This window comes from Hordeum vulgare, chromosome 1H (assembly GCF_904849725.1).
Source record: "Hordeum vulgare subsp. vulgare chromosome 1H, MorexV3_pseudomolecules_assembly, whole genome shotgun sequence".
Taxonomy (NCBI): Eukaryota; Viridiplantae; Streptophyta; class Magnoliopsida; order Poales; family Poaceae; genus Hordeum; species Hordeum vulgare.
This window is the reverse complement of record NC_058518.1, coordinates 482876832-482896974: the sequence shown is the minus strand read 5'-3', so window position 1 is coordinate 482896974 and position 20143 is coordinate 482876832. Positions and strand designations below refer to the sequence as shown.

Below are 20143 nucleotides of genomic sequence, written 5' to 3'. Positions count from 1 at the left end.
CGAAAAGGGCCAGATCAGGACAGTGGACGGCTGATTGTCTTCTGTTGGGGAAGGCGGAGGGCCAGAGTGGAGGCCGATGGAGATTCGTGAGGAGCCGGCGCGGGGCAAGTCGCCACCATGGTGTCTGAATTGTGGACACAAAAGGGCATCGGTGGGAGGCAAGGAATAACACGACCGCAGCGGAAGTCCCTGTCCCTTCGTGGTCCAACTGACGGGCCTTGCTTTCCCTTGCTGCTTGCTAGAAGGGCTACATGGCCCAATCAACCAAAGGCGTCGGAACAAGCCACGGGAGTAGCTGCCCCCAAGACAACATGCTAAGTTTGCAGGAAAGATGCGCTACATGTGCATCCAACGGACGAAAAGGGCCAGATCAGGACATTGGACGACTGAGAAAACTGATTGCGTGAGAGGCCTCGGTTTAGGCTCAGTTTTACTGTCCTTAATGGGTGAGTCACTCTTCAACACATCTTCACAAGTCCATTGCCACCACAATGGACGACAAGCTTCAAGCATGATATCTTCGTGATGCTCCACTTGAACTTGCACACCGCAATCTTGATGACGATAACCACTTGATGTCATCCTCCATGGGTCTTATGAGATCTTCCTCTTAACGCAAGCCCATGGAAACACACCTAACCCCACATAGAACTCTCACGAAGACCATGGGTTAGTACACCAGGCATAATGGACAATGCTTACCATACCATGTGATCACTTGATCCCTCTCGGTACATCTTGTACGTTTTGCGTGTTGATCAACTTGATTCACTCTTTGACTTAGTCTTGATCAACTGTGTTTCTTTATGACCATTCTTTATATAATACCTTGAATACCACCTTGGTCATCATATAAACTCCTTGAAACCAACAAATGAACTTCAAGAAGTGCCTATGGACAAATCCTTCGAATATAACTTAAGGCAACCATTAGTCCATAGGGATTGTCATCAATTACCAAAACCACATATGGGGAAATATGCTCTAACAGTGTACTTGACTAATTTGTTTTTACTGATGTTATTGTTCCTGATTTTACATGTTTTACACCATGATCAAATGAGCCATCAACCTATTGGAGCTTCTCGTCGTTAGATGACCATGCGACAATGATGATTACGGCAGTGAACTTGTGCTAATAGCACTACACACAACGAATTGATATGATCATTTCTGAACATGGTGTTATTCTATTTGTGATAGAGAAGTTCTGTCGATGGCCTTGAGCTCACTATCGCGCCGCGCCATGCCACAAGCTCGTCGCCGCACAATGTCGATCTAAGCACCGACTCACTACCCCCGAGGTTACTACCATGCCACGCGCTCGCTCGAGCTTGCCTCCACACCGGCGCACCCCACCTTGATCTCACACACCGGAGAGAAAAACAACCTACCCAATAAACCAAAAAACTTATTGAGACAACCCAATAACACTCTATTGGGATGATTTATCGTGGAATTGTCGGAAATGATCTAAGGCATGGTGAATGTTACATAGGAGTCGAGCCATAACGACGGTGAACATGACGACGCACACAAAGACAAGACGAGGTCATTAGTTAGGCTACATGTTAGAGTTTTAAGTTAGGGACATCTAACGAGAAGAGAAGCGTGGGTTGAACCGGCGACCGCCGCCTCATTTGACAGCCACAAAGTTGTGGAGGGAGGAAGAAAACACGAGGGTTGGGAGATACGATCTCAGCCATCTGATCTCAATCTGATGGTGGAGAGGAATCTGACAGATGCTGTACCTTGCGGGTTCGAGGCCCAAGTGCCCAACCTCCAAAACGAAGCCCGAGCCCCACACCCAAGCACGCGAGAGAGACGAGCCCGAACCCAACCGCAAGGGGGAGCACGGAAGAGAGCCAGCCAGACAGACGGAGTGAGCCGTCCCAACTACCGACGGGCATGAGGGCCACCGAGATGTTGACCGCCGCGGCGGGGGGTGCCGCCGGGACGACGCCGTCCACGGCCTCGGTGGCCGGCCTGGCCGGGGCTAGCGTGGGCGTCCCCGCCGCGGGCGCCGGCGGGAACTTCCCCCTCGGCGCCGCCCTCCTCGCCTTCGCCTTCGCCAACTTCGTCAACGTCCTCTCCATCTGGTGCGCCCTTCCCCCTTCCCTCCCGCCTCTCTAGTCTAAGTCTAGATCCAGCGCGCCCTCCGTTTCGGCGTCGGTGCGACCCCTTCGAGAGGTCGCTCCTGCGATCCGGTCCCGTTCGCGGAAAGTAGTACTAGTGCTAGTAGAAAAGCGCAGCGGGAGGGTTTCCTCTTGTGATGTGGAAGCAAGCGGTTCGCTTTGCGTTTCGGAAATCTTAGGTTCGCGGCGGAGGATAGAGGGATGGGACTTGGCTTCTGTAGGAGGATTGTGTGCGCAGGCGAGGATTTACTGCACGCCTAGCCTATGTGATCTGTGTTGTGCCATCTGCACTGAAATTCAATAACATGGTTTTATTCCTTGGAAAACCCATGCGCGATCGGTTAATCAGGCTGAGTTAGCTGTCACATTTTCCTGTTTGCTGCCAAAATAACTGGCACGAGATTAGTGCTGCCTTTTCAAAACCACCCAGTGAAACCCGAACTATTTCCACCGCACAACCGGACATCAGTGTCGCATATATGTATATTGTGTTCCTGATAACTGAATAAGACTATATCCTGCCAAAGGAAAAGCGCATTACTGCATCTTCAGAATCATTGCAGTTGAATAGCAAGTTGGACAGTTGTGCTGTTGTTTCGTTAAGCTGTACTTTGTTCGTCCTAGACATGCAGGTTAAAGGAGAAGAAATGGGATGCAAGGAAGTTTCTTATTTCTTCTGGAATTATTTCATCTCTCTCTGCGGCGGTGGCAAGTTTGGCTGTGGCGGTTGGTCAACAAGAAGGCGGGGATAGCTCTGTTTTCGCCCTTGCATTGGTTTTTGCTGCCGTTGTATGTACTTGACCCAACCAGGTTCCATGCATTTCCTTTTTCAAGCAAGTGAATGTCGCAATCAAGAGAGTGCTTTTTCTCTCAGAAATTGATATACCCGTGACTAGTTGTATCCCCGAAAACAATAGTAGGATTATTTTCCTATTTTGGTATCATTTGTTGCTTTTAAAATGTGCATGTTTATCAATACCTCAATCCAGTAGGCATTTGATTGCTTCTTGCTTTACCGGGGATTGGCTCTATTAGCTTGATAGTGATTGAGATGCCTTCATGTATCTGATATATCATCAATGCACACATGCTTCGTGAGGTGGTTAACTACTTTTATTGCCAACTTGTATCATGGTACAACGATGCTGGTTGTTCACATCTTCATCCCACGGCTATTAATTTAAGAATTAAGAGTCTATAAAGCTTCTAAAATGTCAAAGGTTGCCTATTTCCTTGGCCATGCATCACTGTTTAAATGCCTATTTCCTGCAAACTTTGCTTAGAAAAGTTGTAATAATTCCGTTGCAGCTGATGGCTGTAGCCGCGAGCTGTAAATCGCTGGTCCGGTGGCTGTTTCTGCCTTGACTTTATACAAGTTGGGGTGCGCTGGGGGGCTTTGATTCAAAAGAAACTCTTAAAGTGATTCTCCGTAACTTGTGTACTTTAAGTGTTGCCATGCCAACGTCCACTGATTTCTTTCATTTGAACCCTGTATTCCTCCTGGGAGGACTGACTGTTGAACCCTCTTCCTGTGCGCTAAAATGAAATGCAAAGTATTTGCGTTTACTCAAAAAAACACTCTGCAGCCTTGCTCTAAAATAGTATTCTATCAGTTTAACTTTATATTTTCCTTTTCTCAGAATGGGTTTCTAAGCTTATATTTCTCATTGTAGGTAATGTATGATGCATCTGGAGTTAGGTTTCACACCGGCCGGCAAGCTGCGGTAAGCTCATGGTTTTGTATGCACATTGTGAACATCAGTGACTGTCGTCTATGAACATTTATTTTTGCATCGTGTTGTTACTTCATATTTCAATTGGCATGTTGCCAATGGTCTATTATTTTTCTTTCCATCCTCTAATGGTCATCTAAATTTTGTCGCAGTTGCTAAATCAAATAGTTTCTGATTTATCACCGGAACATCCAATTATCTCTACATTTAGGCCGCTTCGGGAACCTCTTGGACACAGTCCATTTCAGGTAGTTTCTTCTGTCTGTGGGCACAATGCATAATAATATTACATGCACTCAAGTTACTGTCGTCGTCATGAAAAGAATATCGGAGTAATCAGCTACTATAGCTGGAGGTTACTACATTATTTTGTTTCCTTCTGATGGCACGTAATGAAATTGACTTCCACTTGTATGAAATGTGGTTTTAGCAGCCCCTTTGCATTCCATGAGATAGTGTGGAGTATTTCATGCCAATTTAAGAAACTAAATTTGTCGTTCAGACTTGTTACACTCGCAACTCACAACTATTTTAGGTGTATGCTGACTTGTGCCTTTTTTGTGCAGGTTTTTGCCGGAGCGCTTGTTGGTTGTACAGTAGCGTATTTAATGGGGAAATCTGTATGAGAAATACTAGTTGGCAATTTGCCTTATACTCAGATTATACTACTACTACTTATATAAAGGAACCTTTTTTGTGTGTAAAGTCTCTTTTGTATCTCTAGCCATATAAAATGCCTTCTGTTGAACGACTGGTTGCACGCATTTTACTTTCCGTTATGCTGGCACGTGCCTTGTGCTAATAGATAGATGATGGTCCCTGGAGAGAGGGTGATTAAGGTCATGTACGATGCAAGCAGGGCTTATTTAGGAACCTCTCCTATGGGAAATAGGCATAGGCGTTTGAGGAAAAACTGGTTTATTTTTGGCTGCGTTTCAAACTTGTTTCCCACAGGCCACAGGAGAGGTGTACCTATGCTTATTTTTGGCTGTGTCAAATAAACAATTGCCTTAAGCATAGGTGTTGGCAATTTGCCTTATACTCCCTCCGTCTCAAAATAATTGTCTCAACTTCAGTATAACTTTGGGATACTCATATACTTGAACTTTTTTTTCCTGAAGTATAAACAACTTTTTTCATGTGCAAAGTCTCTTTTGTATCTGTGGCCATATAAAATGCCCTTCTCTTGAACTCGTGTATTCTTCTTTGCTGGTTACAACATGGCCCCTTTTCCCAAAGCCAAAGTTGTCTCCTCTCCTGTTCCTTCGTCGATGCATTCATATTTGTCATTTGGGTTGGCTCGTGCTTGGGTCCACAACACCATGGCCGGCTACTCATGGAGCTTCGTGGTATGTGCATCTACTTCGCCCCGATCTTGTTCTCTCTTTGATGGATCTTCTCGCTTGGGGTGCCCCTTCCCCTAGATTGCTGGATTTGCTCGTCCAAGTTCAATTGTTTGGGGATCGGGTGTGAATGTGTTTGGAGGGTGCGAGAATTCCAGAAAATCGACATGTCGACGCCCGCGGGTGCCGTGTCGGGACTCCTCCTTTGAAGTGTGTGGGAATGGGGAGAACTGTCGTTGCCAACTCGCTTGGCACCAGCATTGTTAACACATTCACATGTGTGTTTTCCATGTTGATGGCGCTGTCTTCATCCCCTCCCGTCCACGGACCAGAGGTCAGAGGCGACTCTGTTGTGCCGTGGATGGAGGGAGATCAACATAGTTTGGGCAGGGAAGTTTTCCGATGTGGCCCAAACCAAACACGTCAACTGGGATCCACAGGAAACAATTTCCCCTTCAGAATGAACCACGTGGATCGGGCTGTGATCCCCGACGATCCATGTGGATTGTATCATAAGCAAACAAGGCCTTAGGTTTCTCCAAATTCTCCAACAAACTGGCATTCAGTAGCCATTGTTGTTGTTGCATCTCTCCTTGTTGTGTGTGCCATTCATTTAGACTCGTCTTTGGATTATGACCACCCGTCAGTGGAGATATTTTCACTAGCGGCATCCTCTATGATCATTGTCACTTCATTACCATCTCCCGTTCCCGCCACTTCCTTGGCAATAACCAACCTCCTGGAGTTAAATCGGCGCTCCTGCCTCATGCATGCTCGTTGAGCTAAGGTCCTCATGCCGTCATTCTCACTCTAGCCATGGGCAATGACCACCCTTCCTTTGGGTGTTGGAAGGCTCAGGTTTGGTACTGGCACAACTCCCTTATGTGACTACTGATGCCCGTCCACCCCCGTTGGTTCTGGCGTTGTCATTTGGACCTCTTTGCGTAGTTGCGTTGTGTGTGTTATTCCAAGTTTGCCTCTCCGCTGTTCCTGGCGTGATGTGCTGCCTTGACAGCCATCTCTCTGCTGCTAGGGGTACCATGTTTATGTGGCTTTGACATCACCGGTGCTACATCAAAACTATCACATAGATTCATCTGATGGTTAGGTGGTTTTCATCCTTGCGTTGTGTTGCAGTATCCATGTACTTGTTGTCTTTTTGTGTACTTGCTTCGGTTGTGTTGTATCCATGTATGTCTGCGTTTTTTGTGTACTTGCTTCGGCAGGTTGTATTGCTCTTCGGATTGTTAAGGTTTTCGATCAGGTTTCCCAGATAAACAGGATCATTCCCTTTTTGAAATGAGATAAATATACAGGCTCGGTTGTGTTGTATCCGTGTATGTCTTTTGTGTTTTTTGTGTACTTGCTTGTGCAGGTTGTATTGCTCTTCGGATCGTTACCATTTTCGATCCGGTTTCCAAGATAAACAGGATCATTCTCTTTATGAAATGAGATCAATAGGCAGGTGGGGATTCCTCCCCCTGTGACTGTTCTAAAAGAAAATCAGTTCTGAAAGTGGTATGGAGTGATCGAGAAACTACACATGGATTTTTTCAACTTGAAATAAACTGACAAACTTCAGTGCAGAAGCTGCGTGAGCTATCACTTTCAGCAGTAAGACTCGCATCTTTTATCTGTCATTCTATCCAGGAGCATTATGCATTTTGCCTTGCACAACTAAATGCTTCTGTATCTGAAGCAAGATACAGAAGAAAAAAAACAATGGAAACGCCACCCCCCTAAGCTGTGACAAACGCCACAGTTTTAAGGCTGTCAAATCCTCACATGGACTGGAAATGTCAAGATGACAACGCTAGCTCATCGACGAGCTTCACCTCACCTGCACTGCCGCTGCAGACGCATGCAGCAAGAGACCTCCACCCTTCTGCATCCATCCACACCCCACTCTCCGCCATCTTCTCCAAGACAAAGCAGGCTTCGTCCGCCATACCGTCCTCGCCGAGCCCTTTCGCAAGATGCTTGAAGGTGTGACCTAGGGGGCGATGCCCGCTCGCCAACATGGCGTTGAAAACTCGTAGCCCCAACCCGAAGTCGCCCGCTCTACAGCACCCGTCGGCCAGGACACGGTAAGTTGCCGCGCTTGGCACCGTACCGTCTTTGAGCTGCATCTCGACAAGCGCCTTGTGTGCCTCCTCCACCTTGCCGCTGTCGCACAGGCACTTGATTAGGACGTTGTAGCTCGCGTCGTCGGGCCCGAGCTTGCGCTTGCGCATGTCGGAGAGCAGCCCCCTGACGGAGTCGACGTCGCCCTGCCTCGCGTAGGCGCTCATCAGCACGCCGTAGTTCACCGCCTCGGTCTGGCAGCCCTGGTACTCCATGTCGAACATCAGTTTCTTGGCATCGTCCTGCCGACCAGCGTCGCACAGCCCCCGCATCAGCAGGGAGTAGGTCACGGCGTTCGGCGAGACACCCCGGCGCACCATCTCTTCCTTGAGCTGCTCCGCCGCGCCCACGTCCCCCTCCTGGCACGCCGCCCCGACCAGCGTGTTGAAGGTGACCACCGTGGGCCGAACGCCGCGGCCGAGCATTTCGTCGAGCACCACGCGGGCGCCCGCAGACCCGTCCCGCCCGCACAAGCCCTTGAGGATGATGTTGTAGGACACGGCGTTGGGGCGGACGCCGAGCTTGGCGGCCCGGGGGAGCATGTTCCGGGCGGCATCAACGCGGCCGTTGCAGACGAGGCAGTGGATCAGCGCGTGGAAGGTGGCGTTGGAGTGGGAGCAGAACGCGGGGACGGCGCGGAAGAAGACGAGGAGGGCCGCGTCGGGGCGGGAGGCGGCGCCGAGGCGGTCGATGAGTCCGGCGAAGACGGTGGCGCGGAGCGGGGCGCGGCGGGCGCGGAGCGCGGAGAGGAGCGGGAGGAGGAGCGGGAAGAGGCGCGCGCGGGCCAGGCGGTAGAGGACGCAGGAGGCGAAGGGGTGGTCGTGGAGGCGGCGCGGCGCCGAGAGGAGCGCGGCCGCGGCGGCGACCGGGGAAGGGAGCGACTTGAGGTGGAGCAGGAAGGGGTGTGGCTCCGGCGGGGGGCGTGGCTTGTAGAGGAGCTTGTTCGGGTCGCGCCGGTGGCGGGCTCTCGAGTTCGGAAGCATCGATGAGAGTGAGACCCCACCTGCGTTGCGGCCGTGCCAAGCTTTAGAGCATGAGCATGTACAACCTCCCGAAATTAGGAATCTACAACCGGACTTAACAAATTCGACCCCTCAAACACCCACGAATATGTTCGGGCGTGTTTATGAATACTGACTGGTCATATTTTAAATAATGTATTTTACAACCAGTGAGGTAGAGTAGGACATGGACACCAGCCGGCTTACGGGAGTCGAACTCCCGACGTCTTCCATGTCCTACTCCTCGTCGAAGCCCGTAACCCGGACAGTGCCGCTAGATGTCAGGCTAGTGACGGATCCTTCCTGAAGGAGAAGATGTCCACCACGATGCGATTGCGACGCCCGCACCCATGCATTATACGGGGCACCGAAGAGTGTGACTCCGCCTCTTCAACGTCCACCGTCGCGAGGGCCTCCGCCGCCTCGCAAGCCGCGCCATGTTAGCGTCCGAGGAGGCGTTCAAACGCTAGACAGATGTACTTGTAAATTGTGTTGGGTTTTTCTTCGAGAAGGAGAGAAGATGCATCACAATAGAGATAAATATTTTTCTTAGTGACAACCAAGGTTATCAAACCGATATGAGAACCACATAAATTTTCGTCTTCAACACCTACACACAAAAGAACAAACACTTACACCCAATGCGAGCAAGAGGGGTCAAGCCCCTTGAATTCGTTACTTGCAAGTATTAGGTAGTGATATATAAATAATATAAATATAAAATAAAATAACAGAAGATAAATGTCAGCAATATTTTTAGGTTTTAGTAATATATTTTCTGAAGACCCGGAGGACATAGTTTTCGCTAGATACTTCTCTCACCAAGAAAGTATACGCTGGGTAAATAAATTACCGCTGGGCAATTGATAAGCGCAAAGTTATGGTATATTTATTCACGAGAATGATCATATATATAGGTATCACATCCATAAGCAAGTAGACCGATTCCTACCTGTATCTACTACTATTACTCCACTCATCGATATATATCCAGCATGCATCTAGAGTATTAAGTATGAAACAGAGTAATGCTTGAAGCAAGATGACATAATGTATACATAGTAAACTCAACTAACATGAATAAACCCCATATCTTTTATCCTTAATGACATCAATACAAATACGTGTCATGTCCCCTGGTCAGTGGGATTGAGCACCGCAAGATCGAACGCATCATGATGCATCACTCCCATTGAAGATAAATCAATCTAGTTAGCCAAACCAATCTGATCATAAATCCACAATTCATCGGATCCCAACAAACACACAACAAAGAAGATTACATCGAATAGATCACCAGAGGAATCGCGGTAAACTTTGTATTGAAGATCATATAGAGAGAGATAGCCATCTAGGTACTAGTTATGGAGCCGTAGGTGTTGGGGAACGTCGCATGGAAAACAAAAATTTTCCTACGCGCCCGAAGACCTATCATGGTGATGTCCATCTACGAGAGGGGATTTCCGATCTACGTACCCTTGTAGATCGAACAGCAGAAGCGTTAAGAAACGCGGTTGATGTAGTGGAACGTCCTCAAGTCCCTCGATCCGCCCCGCGAACCGTCCCACGAACCGTCCCGCGATCCGTCCCACGATCCGCTCCGATCTAGTGCCGAACGGACGGCACCTCCGCGTTCAGCACACGTACAGCTCGACGATGATCTCGGCCTTCTTGATCCAGCAAGAGAGACGGAGAGGTAGATGAGTTCTCCGGCAGCGTGACGGCGCTCCGGAGGTTGGTGGTGATCTAATCTCAGCAGGGCTCCGCCCGAGCTCCGCAGAAACGCGATCTAGAGGTAAAACCGTGGAGGTATGTGGTCGGGTTGCCGTGGCAAAAGTTGTCTCAAATCAGCCCTAAAACCCCACTATATATAGGAGGGAGGGAGGGGAGGAGGCAGCCTCAAAACCTAAAGGTTTGGCCGAAATTGGAGGTGGAGGAGTCCTACTCCAATCCTACTTGGAGTAGGATTCCACCTTCCCACTTGGAAACTCTTTCCACCTTGTGTTTTTTTCTTCTCAAACCTTATGGGCCTTAGTGGGAACTTATTCCAGCCCACTAGGGGCTGGTTTATCTCTTCCCATAGCCCATGAGACCCCTTGGGGCGTGACACCCCTCCTGATGGTCCTCGGCACCCCTCCCGGCACTCCCAGTACACTACCGATGAGCCCGAAACTTTTCCGGTAATGCACGAAAACCTTCCGGTAACCAAATGAGGTCATCCTATATATCAATCTTCATTTCCGGACCATTCCGGAAACCCTCGTGACGTCTGTGATCTCATCCGGGACTCCGAACAACATTCGGTAACCAACCATATAACTCAAATACGCATAAAACAACGTCGAACCTTAAGTGTGCAGACTGTTGGAATTATGCCTTAGAGGCAATAATAAATGTATAGTTATTATTATAATTCCTGTATCAAGATAATAGTTTATTATCCATGCTATAATTGTATTGAATGAAGACTCATTTACATGTGTGGATACATAGACAAAACACCGTCCCTAGCATGCCTCTAGTTGGCTAGCCAGTTGATCGATGATAGTCAGTGTCTTCTGATTATGAACAAGGTGTTGTTGCTTGATAACTGGATCACGTCATTGGGAGAATCACGTGATGGACTAGACCCAAACTAATAGACGTAGCATGTTGATCGTGTCATTTTGTTGCTACTGTTTTCTGCGTGTCAAGTATTTATTCCTATGACCATGAGATCATATAACTCACTGACACCGGAGGAATGCTTTGTGTGTATCAAACGTCGCAACGTAACTGGGTGACTATAAAGATGCTCTACAGGTATCTCCGAAGGTGTTAGTTGAGTTAGTATGGATCAAGACTGGGATTTGTCACTCCGTGTGACAGAGAGGTATCTCGGGGCCCACTCGGTAATACAACATCACACACAAGCCTTGCAAGCAATGTAACTTAGTGTAAGTTGCGGGATCTTGTATTACGGAACGAGTAAAGAGACTTGCCGGTAAACGAGGTTGAAATAGGTATACGGATACTGACGATCGAATCTCGGGCAAGTAACATACCGAAGGACAAAGGGAATGACATACGGGATTATACGAATCCTTGTCACTGAGGTTCAAACGATAAGATCTTCGTAGAATATGTAGGATCCAATATGGGCATCCAGGTCCCGCTGTTGGATATTGACCAAGGAGTCTCTCGGGTCATGTCTACATAGTTCTCGAACCCGCAGGGTCTGCACACTTAAGGTTCGACGTTGTTTTATGCGTATTTGAGTTATATGGTTGGTTACCGAATGTTGTTCGGAGTCCCGGATGAGATCACGGACGTCACGAGGGTTTCCAGAATAGTCCGGAAACGAAGATTGATATATAGGATGACCTCATTTGATTACCGGAAGGTTTTCGGAGTTACCGGGAATGTACCGGGAATGACGAATGGGTTCCGGGAGTTCACCGGAGGGGGGCAACCCACTCCGGGGAAGCCCATAGGCATTTGGGGGGGGGGTCACACCAGCCCTTAGTGGGCTGGTGGGACAGCCCACCAATCCCCTATGCGCCAAGAGAGAAAAAATCAAAGGAAAGAAAAAAAAGGAAGAAGTGGGAAGGGGGAAGGACTCCCTCCCACCAAACCAAGTAGGACTCGGTTTGGGGGGGGAGAGTCCTCCCCCCTGGCTCGGCCGACCCCTTGGGGATCCCTTGGACCCCAAGGCAAGGTCCCCCTCCCTCCTCCTATATATATGGGGCTTTTAGGGCAGATTTGAGACGACTTTCTCACGGCTGCCCGACCACATACCTCCATAGTTTTTCCTCTAGATCGTGTTTCTGCGGAGCTCGGGCGGAGCCCTGCTAAGACAAGATCATCACCAACCTCCGGAGCGCCGTCACGCTGCCGGAGAACTCTTCTACCTCTCCGTCTCTCTTGATGGATCAAGAAGGCCGAGATCATCGTCGAGCTGTACGTGTGCTGAACGCGGAGGTGCCGTCCGTTCGGTACTAGATCGTGGGACTGATCGCGGGATTGTTCGCGGGGCGGATCGAGGGACGTGAGGACGTTCCACTACATCAACCGCGTTCTCTAACGCTTCTGCTGTACGATCTACAAGGGTACGTAGATCACTCATCCCCTCTCGTAGATGGACATCACCATGATAGGTCTTCGTGCGCGTAGGAAATTTTTTGTTTCTCATGCGACGTTCCCCAACAGTGGCATCATGAGCTAGGTTCATGCGTAGATGTCTTCTCGAGTAGAACACAAAAGGTTTTGTGGCGGTGATGTGCGTTTTGCTGCCCTCCTTAGTCTTTTCTTGATTCCGCGGTATTGTTGGATTGAAGCGGCTTGGACCGACATTACTCGTACGCTTACGAGAGACTAGTTTCATCGTTACGAGTAACCCCCTTTGCTCAAAGATGACTGGCAAGTGACGGTTTCTCCAACTTTAGTTGAATCGGATTTGACCGAGGAGGTCCTTGGATGAGGTTAAATAGCAACTCATATATCTCCGTTGTGGTGTTTGCGTAAGTAAGATGCGATCCTACTAGATACCCTTGGTCACCACGTAAAACATGCAACAACAAAATTAGAGGATGTTTAACTTGTTTTTGCAGGGTATGATTGTGATGTGATATGGCCAATGATGTGATGTGATATATTGGATGTATGAGATGATCATGTTGTAATAGAAATATCGACTTGCACGTCGATGGTACGGCAACCGGCAGGAGCCATAGGGTTGTCTTTATACTAACATATGTGCTTGCAGATGCGTTTACTATTTTGCTAGGATGTAGCTTTAGTAGTAATAGCATAAGTAGCACGACAACCCCGATGGCAACACGTTGATGGATGATCATGGTGTGGCGCCGGTGACAAGAAGATCGTGCCGGTGCTTTGGTGATGGAGATCAAGAAGCACGTGATGATGGCCATATCATGTCACTTATGAATTGCATGTGATGTTAATCCTTTTATGCACCTTATTTTGCTTAGAACGACGGTAGCATTATAAGGTGATCTCTCACTAAAATTTCAAGACGAAATTGTGTTCTCCCCGACTGTGCACCGTTGCTATAGTTCGTCGTTTCGAGACACCACGTGATGATCGGGTGTGATAGACTCAACGTTCACATACAACGGGTGCAAAACAGTTGCGCACGCGGAACACTCGGGTTAAGCTTGACGAGCCTAGCATGTGCAGACATGGCCTCGGAACACATGAGACCGAAAGGTCGATCATGAATCATATAGCTGATATGATTAGCATAGGGATGCTTACCACTGAAACTACTCTCGACTCACGTGATGATCGGACTTGGGATAGTGGAAGTGGATCATGAACCACTCAAATGACTAGAGAGATGTACTTTTTGAGTGGGAGTTTAGCATATAATTTGATTAAGTTGAACTCTAATTATCTTGAACATAGTCTAAGTCCACTTTGAATGTATTTGTGTTGTAGATCATGGCTCACGCAAGTGTCATCCTGAATTTTAATACGTTCCTAGAGAAAGCTAAGTTGAAAGATGATGGAAGCAACTTTGTAGACTGGGCTCGTAATCTTAAGCTAATCTTACAAGCTGGAAAGAAGGATTATGTCCTTAATGCTGCGCTGGGAGATGAACCACCCGCTACGGCTGATCAGGATGTTAAGAACGCTTGGTTAGCACGTAAGGAGGACTACTCAATAGTTCAATGTGCAGTCTTGTATGGCTTAGAACCGGGACTTCAACGTCGCTTTGAGCGTCATGGAGCATTTGAGATGTTCCAGGAGTTGAAGTTTATCTTTCAGAAGAACGCCCGGATCGAGAGGTATGAGACCTCCGATAAATTCTATGCTTGCAAGATGGAGGAAAACTCGTCTGTCAGTGAACATGTGCTCAAAATGTCTGGGTACTCAAACCGTCTAGCTGAACTGGGGATTGAACTCCCGCAAGAAGCTATCACTGACAGAATCCTTCAATCACTGCCGCCAAGCTATAAAGGCTTTGTGTTGAACTACAACATGCAAGGGATGAACAAGTCTCCCGGCGAGTTGTTTGCGATGCTGAAAGTCGCAGAGTCTGAACTCCGTAAAGAGCATCAAGTGTTGATGGTGAGCAAGACCACTAGTTTCAAGAGAAACGGCAAAGGCAAGAAGGGCAATTCGAAGAAGAGCGGCAAGCCTGTTGCCAATCCGCCGAAGAAACCCAAGGCTGGACCTAAGCCTGAAACAGAGTGCTTCTATTGCAAGGGTATGGGTCACTGGAAGCGCAATTGCCCCAAGTATCTGGCAGATAAGAAGGCGGGCAAAGAAAAATCAGGTATATTTTGATATACATGTTATTGATGTGTACTTAACCGGCTCTCGTAGTAGTGCCTGGGTATTCGATACCGGTTCTGTTGCTCACATTTGCAACTCGAAGCAGGAACTGCGGAATAGACGAAGGCTGGCGAAAGACGAAGTGACGATGCGCGTAGGAAACGGTTCCAAGGTTGATGCAATCGCCGTCGGCACAGTGTCACTTCAACTACCATCGGGATTAGTGATGAACTTAAATCATTGTTATTTAGTGCCTGCGTTGAGCATGAACATTATATCTGGATCTTGTTTATTGCGAGACGGTTACTCTTTTAAGTCTGAGAATAATGGTTGTTCTATTTCTATGAGTAACATCTTTTATGGTCATGCACCGAATGTGAGAGGATTGTTCATATTGAATCTTGATAGAGATATGCATATACATAACATTGAGACCAAAAGAGTTGGAGTAAACAATGATAGCGCCATATTTTTGTGGCACTGCCGCTTGGGTCATATTGGTGTAAAGCGCATGAAGAAACTCCATGCTGATGGACTTTTGGAGTCACTTGACTTTGATTCACTTGACACGTGCGAACCATGCCTCATGGGCAAGATGACTAAGACTCCGTTCTCCGGAACAATGGAGCGTGCAAGTGACTTGTTGGAAATCATACATACCGATGTGTGTGGTCCAATGAGCGTGGAGGCACGCGGCGGATATCGTTATTTTCTCACCTTCACTGACGATCTAAGTAGATATGGTTATGTCTACTTGATGAAGCACAAGTCTGAAACATTTGAAAAGTTCAAGCAATTTCAGAGTGAAGTGGAAAATCATCGTAACAAGAAGATCAAGTTCCTACGGTCTGATCGTGGGGGTGAATATCTGAGTTTCGAGTTTGGTACTCACTTAAGACAATGTGGAATTGTTTCGCAGTTAACACCGCCTGGAACACCACAGCGTAATGGTGTGTCCGAACGTCGTAATCGTACTTTATTAGAAATGGTGCGATCTATGATGTCTCTTACTGATTTGCCGTTATCGTTTTGGGGTTATGCATTAGAAACAGTTGCATTCACTTTAAATAGGGCACCATCGAAATCCGTTGAGACGACACCATACGAACTGTTGTATGACAAAAGGCCAAAGTTGTCGTTTCTTAAAGTTTGGGGATGTGATGCTTATGTCAAAAAGCTTCAGCCTGAAAAGCTGGAACCCAAAGCGGAAAAGTGCGTCTTCATAGGTTACCCAAAAGAGACAGTTGGGTACACCTTCTATCTCAAAACCGAGGGCAAAGTGTTTGTTGCTAAGAACGGAACTTTTCTCGAGAAGGAGTTTCTCTCGAGAGAATTGAGTGGGAGGAAGATAGAACTTGACGAGGTTGTCGAACCTCTCATCCCTCTGGATGGTGGCGCAGGGCAAGGGGAAACCTCTGTCATTGCGACGCCGGTTGAGGAGGAAGTTAATGATGATGATCATGAAACTCCAGTTCAAGTTTCTGTTGAACCACGCAGGTCGACGAGATCACGCGCTGCTCCAGAGTGGTACGGTAATCCCGTCTTATCAATCATGTTGTTAGACAACAATGAACCTGCAAATTATGAAGAAGCAATGGTGGGCCCAGATTCCAACAAATGGCTAGAAGCCATGAAATCCGAGATAGGATCCATGTATGAGAACAAAGTGTGGACTTTGGAGATGCTGCCTGAGGGCCGCAAGGCTATTCAGAACAAATGGATCTTTAAGAAGAAGACGGACGCTGACGGTAATGTGACCGTTTATAAAGCTCGACTTGTGGCAAAGGGTTTTTCACAAGTTCCAGGAATTGACTACGATGAGACTTTCTCTCCCGTAGCGATGCTTAAGTCCGTCAGAATCATGTTAGCAATAGCTGCATTTTTCGATTATGAAATCTGGCAGATGGATGTCAAAACGGCGTTCCTTAACGGCGTTCCTTAAGGAAGAGTTGTATATGATGCAACCCGAAGGTTTTGTCGATCCTAAAAATGCTGACAAGGTGTGCAAGCTCCAGCGATCCATTTATGGACTGGTGCAAGCATCTCGGAGTTGGAACAAACGCTTTGATGAGGTGATCAAAGCATTTGGGTTTATACAAGTGGTTGGAGAATCTTGTATTTACAAGAAAGTGAGTGGGAGCTCTGTGGCGTTTCTAATATTATATGTGGATGACATATTACTGATTGGAAACAACGTAGAGCTTTTGGAGAGCATAAAAGGTTACTTGAATAAAAGTTTCTCTATGAAGGACCTAGGAGAAGCTGCTTACATTCTAGGCATTAAGATCTATAGGGATAGATCAAAACGCCTGATAGGACTTTCACAAAGCACATACCTTGATAAAGTTTTGAAGAGGTTCAAAATGGAACAGTCCAAGAAAGGGTTCTTGCCAGTGTTACAAGGTACGAGATTGAGTAAGACTCAGTGCCCAGCAACTGATGAAGATAGAGAGCATATGCGCTTCGTCCCCTATGCTTCAGCCATAGGCTCTATCATGTATGCAATGCTGTGCACTAGACCGGATGTTAGCCTGGCCATAAGTATGGCAGGTAGGTTCCAGAGTAATCCAGGAGTGGATCACTGGACGGCGGTCAAGAATATCCTGAAGTACCTGAAAAGGACTAAGGAGATGTTTCTCGTGTATGGAGGTGACGAAGAGCTCGCCGTAAAAGGTTACGTCGATGCAAGCTTTGACACAGATCCGGACGACTCTAAGTCGCAAACCGGATACGTATTTATTCTTAATGGGGGTGCAGTAAGCTGGTGCAGTTCCAAGCAAAGCGTCGTAGCAGATTCTACATGTGAAGCGGAGTACATGGCTGCCTCGGAGGCGGCTAAGGAGGGTGTCTGGATGAAGCAGTTCATGACGGATCTTGGAGTGGTGCCAAGTGCACTGGATCCAATAACCTTGTTCTGTGACAACACTGGTGCCATTGCCTTAGCAAAGGAACCAAGGTTTCACAAGAAGACCAGACACATCAAACGACGCTTCAACCTCATCCGCGACTACGTCGAGGAGGAGGACGTAAATATATGCAAAGTGCACACGGATCTGAATGTAGCAGACCCGCTGACTAAGCCTCTTCCACGGCCAAAACATGATCGACACCAGAACTGTATGGGTGTTAGATTTATTACAATGTAATTCACATGGTGATGTGAGGGCTAGATTATTGACTCTAGTGCAAGTGGGAGACTGTTGGAATTATGCCCTAGAGGCAATAATAAATGTATAGTTATTATTATAATTCCTGTATCAAGATAATAGTTTATTATCCATGATATAATTGTATTGAATGAAGACTCATTTACATGTGTGGATACATAGACAAAACACCGTCCCTAGCATGCCTCTAGTTGGCTAGCCAGTTGATCGATGATAGTCAGTGTCTTCTGATTATGAACAAGGTGTTGTTGCTTGATAACTGGATCACGTCATTGGGAGAATCACGTGATGGACTAGACCCAAACTAATAGACGTAGCATGTTGATCGTGTCATTTTGTTGCTACTGTTTTCTGCGTGTCAAGTATTTATTCCTATGACCATGAGATCATATAACTCACTGACACCGGAGGAATGCTTTGTGTGTATCAAACGTCGCAACGTAACTGGGTGACTATAAAGATGCTCTACAGGTATCTCCGAAGGTGTTAGTTGAGTTAGTATGGATCAAGACTGGGATTTGTCACTCCGTGTGACAGAGAGGTATCTCGGGGCCCACTCGGTAATACAACATCACACACAAGCCTTGCAAGCAATGTAACTTAGTGTAAGTTGCGGGATCTTGTATTACGGAACGAGTAAAGAGACTTGCCGGTAAACGAGGTTGAAATAGGTATACGGATACTGACGATCGAATCTCGGGCAAGTAACATACCGAAGGACAAAGGGAATGACATACGGGATTATACGAATCCTTGGCACTGAGGTTCAAACGATAAGATCTTCGTAGAATATGTAGGATCCAATATGGGCATCCAGGTCCCGCTGTTGGATATTGACCGAGGAGTCTCTCGGGTCATGTCTACATAGTTCTCGAACCCGCAGGGTCTGCACACTTAAGGTTCGACGTTGTTTTATGCGTATTTGAGTTATATGGTTGGTTACCGAATGTTGTTCGGAGTCCCGGATGAGATCACGGACGTCACGAAGGTTTCCGGAATAGTCCGGAAACGAAGATTGATATATAGGATGACCTCATTTGATTACCGGAAGGTTTTCGGAGTTACCGGGAATGTACCGGGAATGACGAATGGGTTCCGGGAGTTCACCGGAGGGGGGCAACCCACTCCGGGGAAGCCCATAGGCATTTGGGGGGGGGGGTCACACCAGCCCTTAGTGGGCTGGTGGGACAGCCCACCAATCCCCTATGCGCCAAGAGAGAAATAATCAAAGGAAAGAAAAAAAAGGAAGAAGTGGGAAGGGGGAAGGACTCCCTCCCACCAAACCAAGTAGGACTCGGTTTGGGGGGGGGGGGGAGAGTCCTCCCCCTGGCTCGGCCGACCCCTTGGGGATCCCTGGGACCCCAAGGCAAGGTCCCCCTCCCTCCTCCTATATATATGGGGCTTTTAGGGCAGATTTGAGACGACTTTCTCACGGCTGCCCGACCACATACCTCCATAGTTTTTCCTCTAGATCGTGTTTCTGCGGAGCTCGGGCGGAGCCCTGCTAAGACAAGATCATCACCAACCTCCGGAGCGCCGTCACGCTGCCGGAGAACTCTTCTACCTCTCCGTCTCTCTTGCTGGATCAAGAAGGCCGAGATCATCGTCGAGCTGTACGTGTGCTGAACGCGGAGGTGCCGTCCGTTCGGTACTAGATCGTGGGACTGATCGCGGGATTGTTCGCGGGGCGGATCGAGGGACGTGAGGACGTTCCACTACATCAACCGCGTTCTCTAACGCTTCTGCTGTACGATCTACAAGGGTACGTAGATCACTCATCCCCTCTCGTAGATGGACATCACCATGATAGGTCTTCGTGCGCGTAGGAAATTTTTTGTTTCCCATGCGACGTTCCTCAACACAGACCCTGCGGGCTCGAGAACTATGTAGACATGACCAGAGTGACTCCGGCGGTCAATATCCAATAGCGGGACCTGGATGCCCATATTGGATCCTACATATTCTACGAAGATCTTACCGTTTGAACCTCAGTGCCAAGGATTCATATAATCCCGTATGTCATTCCCTTTGTCCTTCGGTATGTTACTTGCCCGAGATTCGATCGTCAGTATCCGCATACCTATTTCAATCTCGTTTACCAGCAAGTCTCTTTACTCGTTCCGTAATACAAGATCCCGCAACTTACACTAAGTCACAATGCTTGCAAGGCTTGTGTGTGATGTTGTATTACCGAGTGGGCCCCGAGATACCTCTCCGTCACACGGAGTGACAAATCCCAGTCTCGATCCATACTAACTCAACGAACACCTTCGGAGATACCTGTAGAGCATCTTTATAGTCACCCAGTTACGTTGCGACGTTTGATACACACAAAGTATTCCTCCGGTGTCAGTGAGTTAT

At 47.7% G+C, this 20143-nt stretch overlaps 2 protein-coding genes across 2 annotated transcripts; one reads left to right on the top strand and one right to left on the bottom strand.

Moving 5' to 3' along the window:
- The first annotated feature begins 1801 nt into the window (after nucleotides 1–1801).
- Nucleotides 1802–4573, top strand: LOC123447762 (uncharacterized membrane protein YuiD-like). Its single transcript, XM_045124418.1, has 5 exons — nucleotides 1802–2099; nucleotides 2768–2924; nucleotides 3809–3859; nucleotides 4021–4116; nucleotides 4435–4573. The coding sequence occupies exons 1-5, from the start codon at nucleotides 1909–1911 to the stop codon at nucleotides 4492–4494; spliced, it is 555 nt and encodes a 184-aa protein (XP_044980353.1). The 5' UTR covers nucleotides 1802–1908; the 3' UTR covers nucleotides 4495–4573.
- A 2164-nt stretch (nucleotides 4574–6737) lies between these two features.
- On the bottom strand, nucleotides 6738–8335 carry LOC123416911 (pentatricopeptide repeat-containing protein At1g07740, mitochondrial-like). The gene has a single exon (XM_045106824.1). It carries the CDS (start codon nucleotides 8316–8318, stop codon nucleotides 7011–7013), a length of 1308 nt encoding a protein of 435 aa, XP_044962759.1. The 5' UTR covers nucleotides 8319–8335; the 3' UTR covers nucleotides 6738–7010.
- Between the last annotated feature and the right edge of the window lie 11808 nt (nucleotides 8336–20143).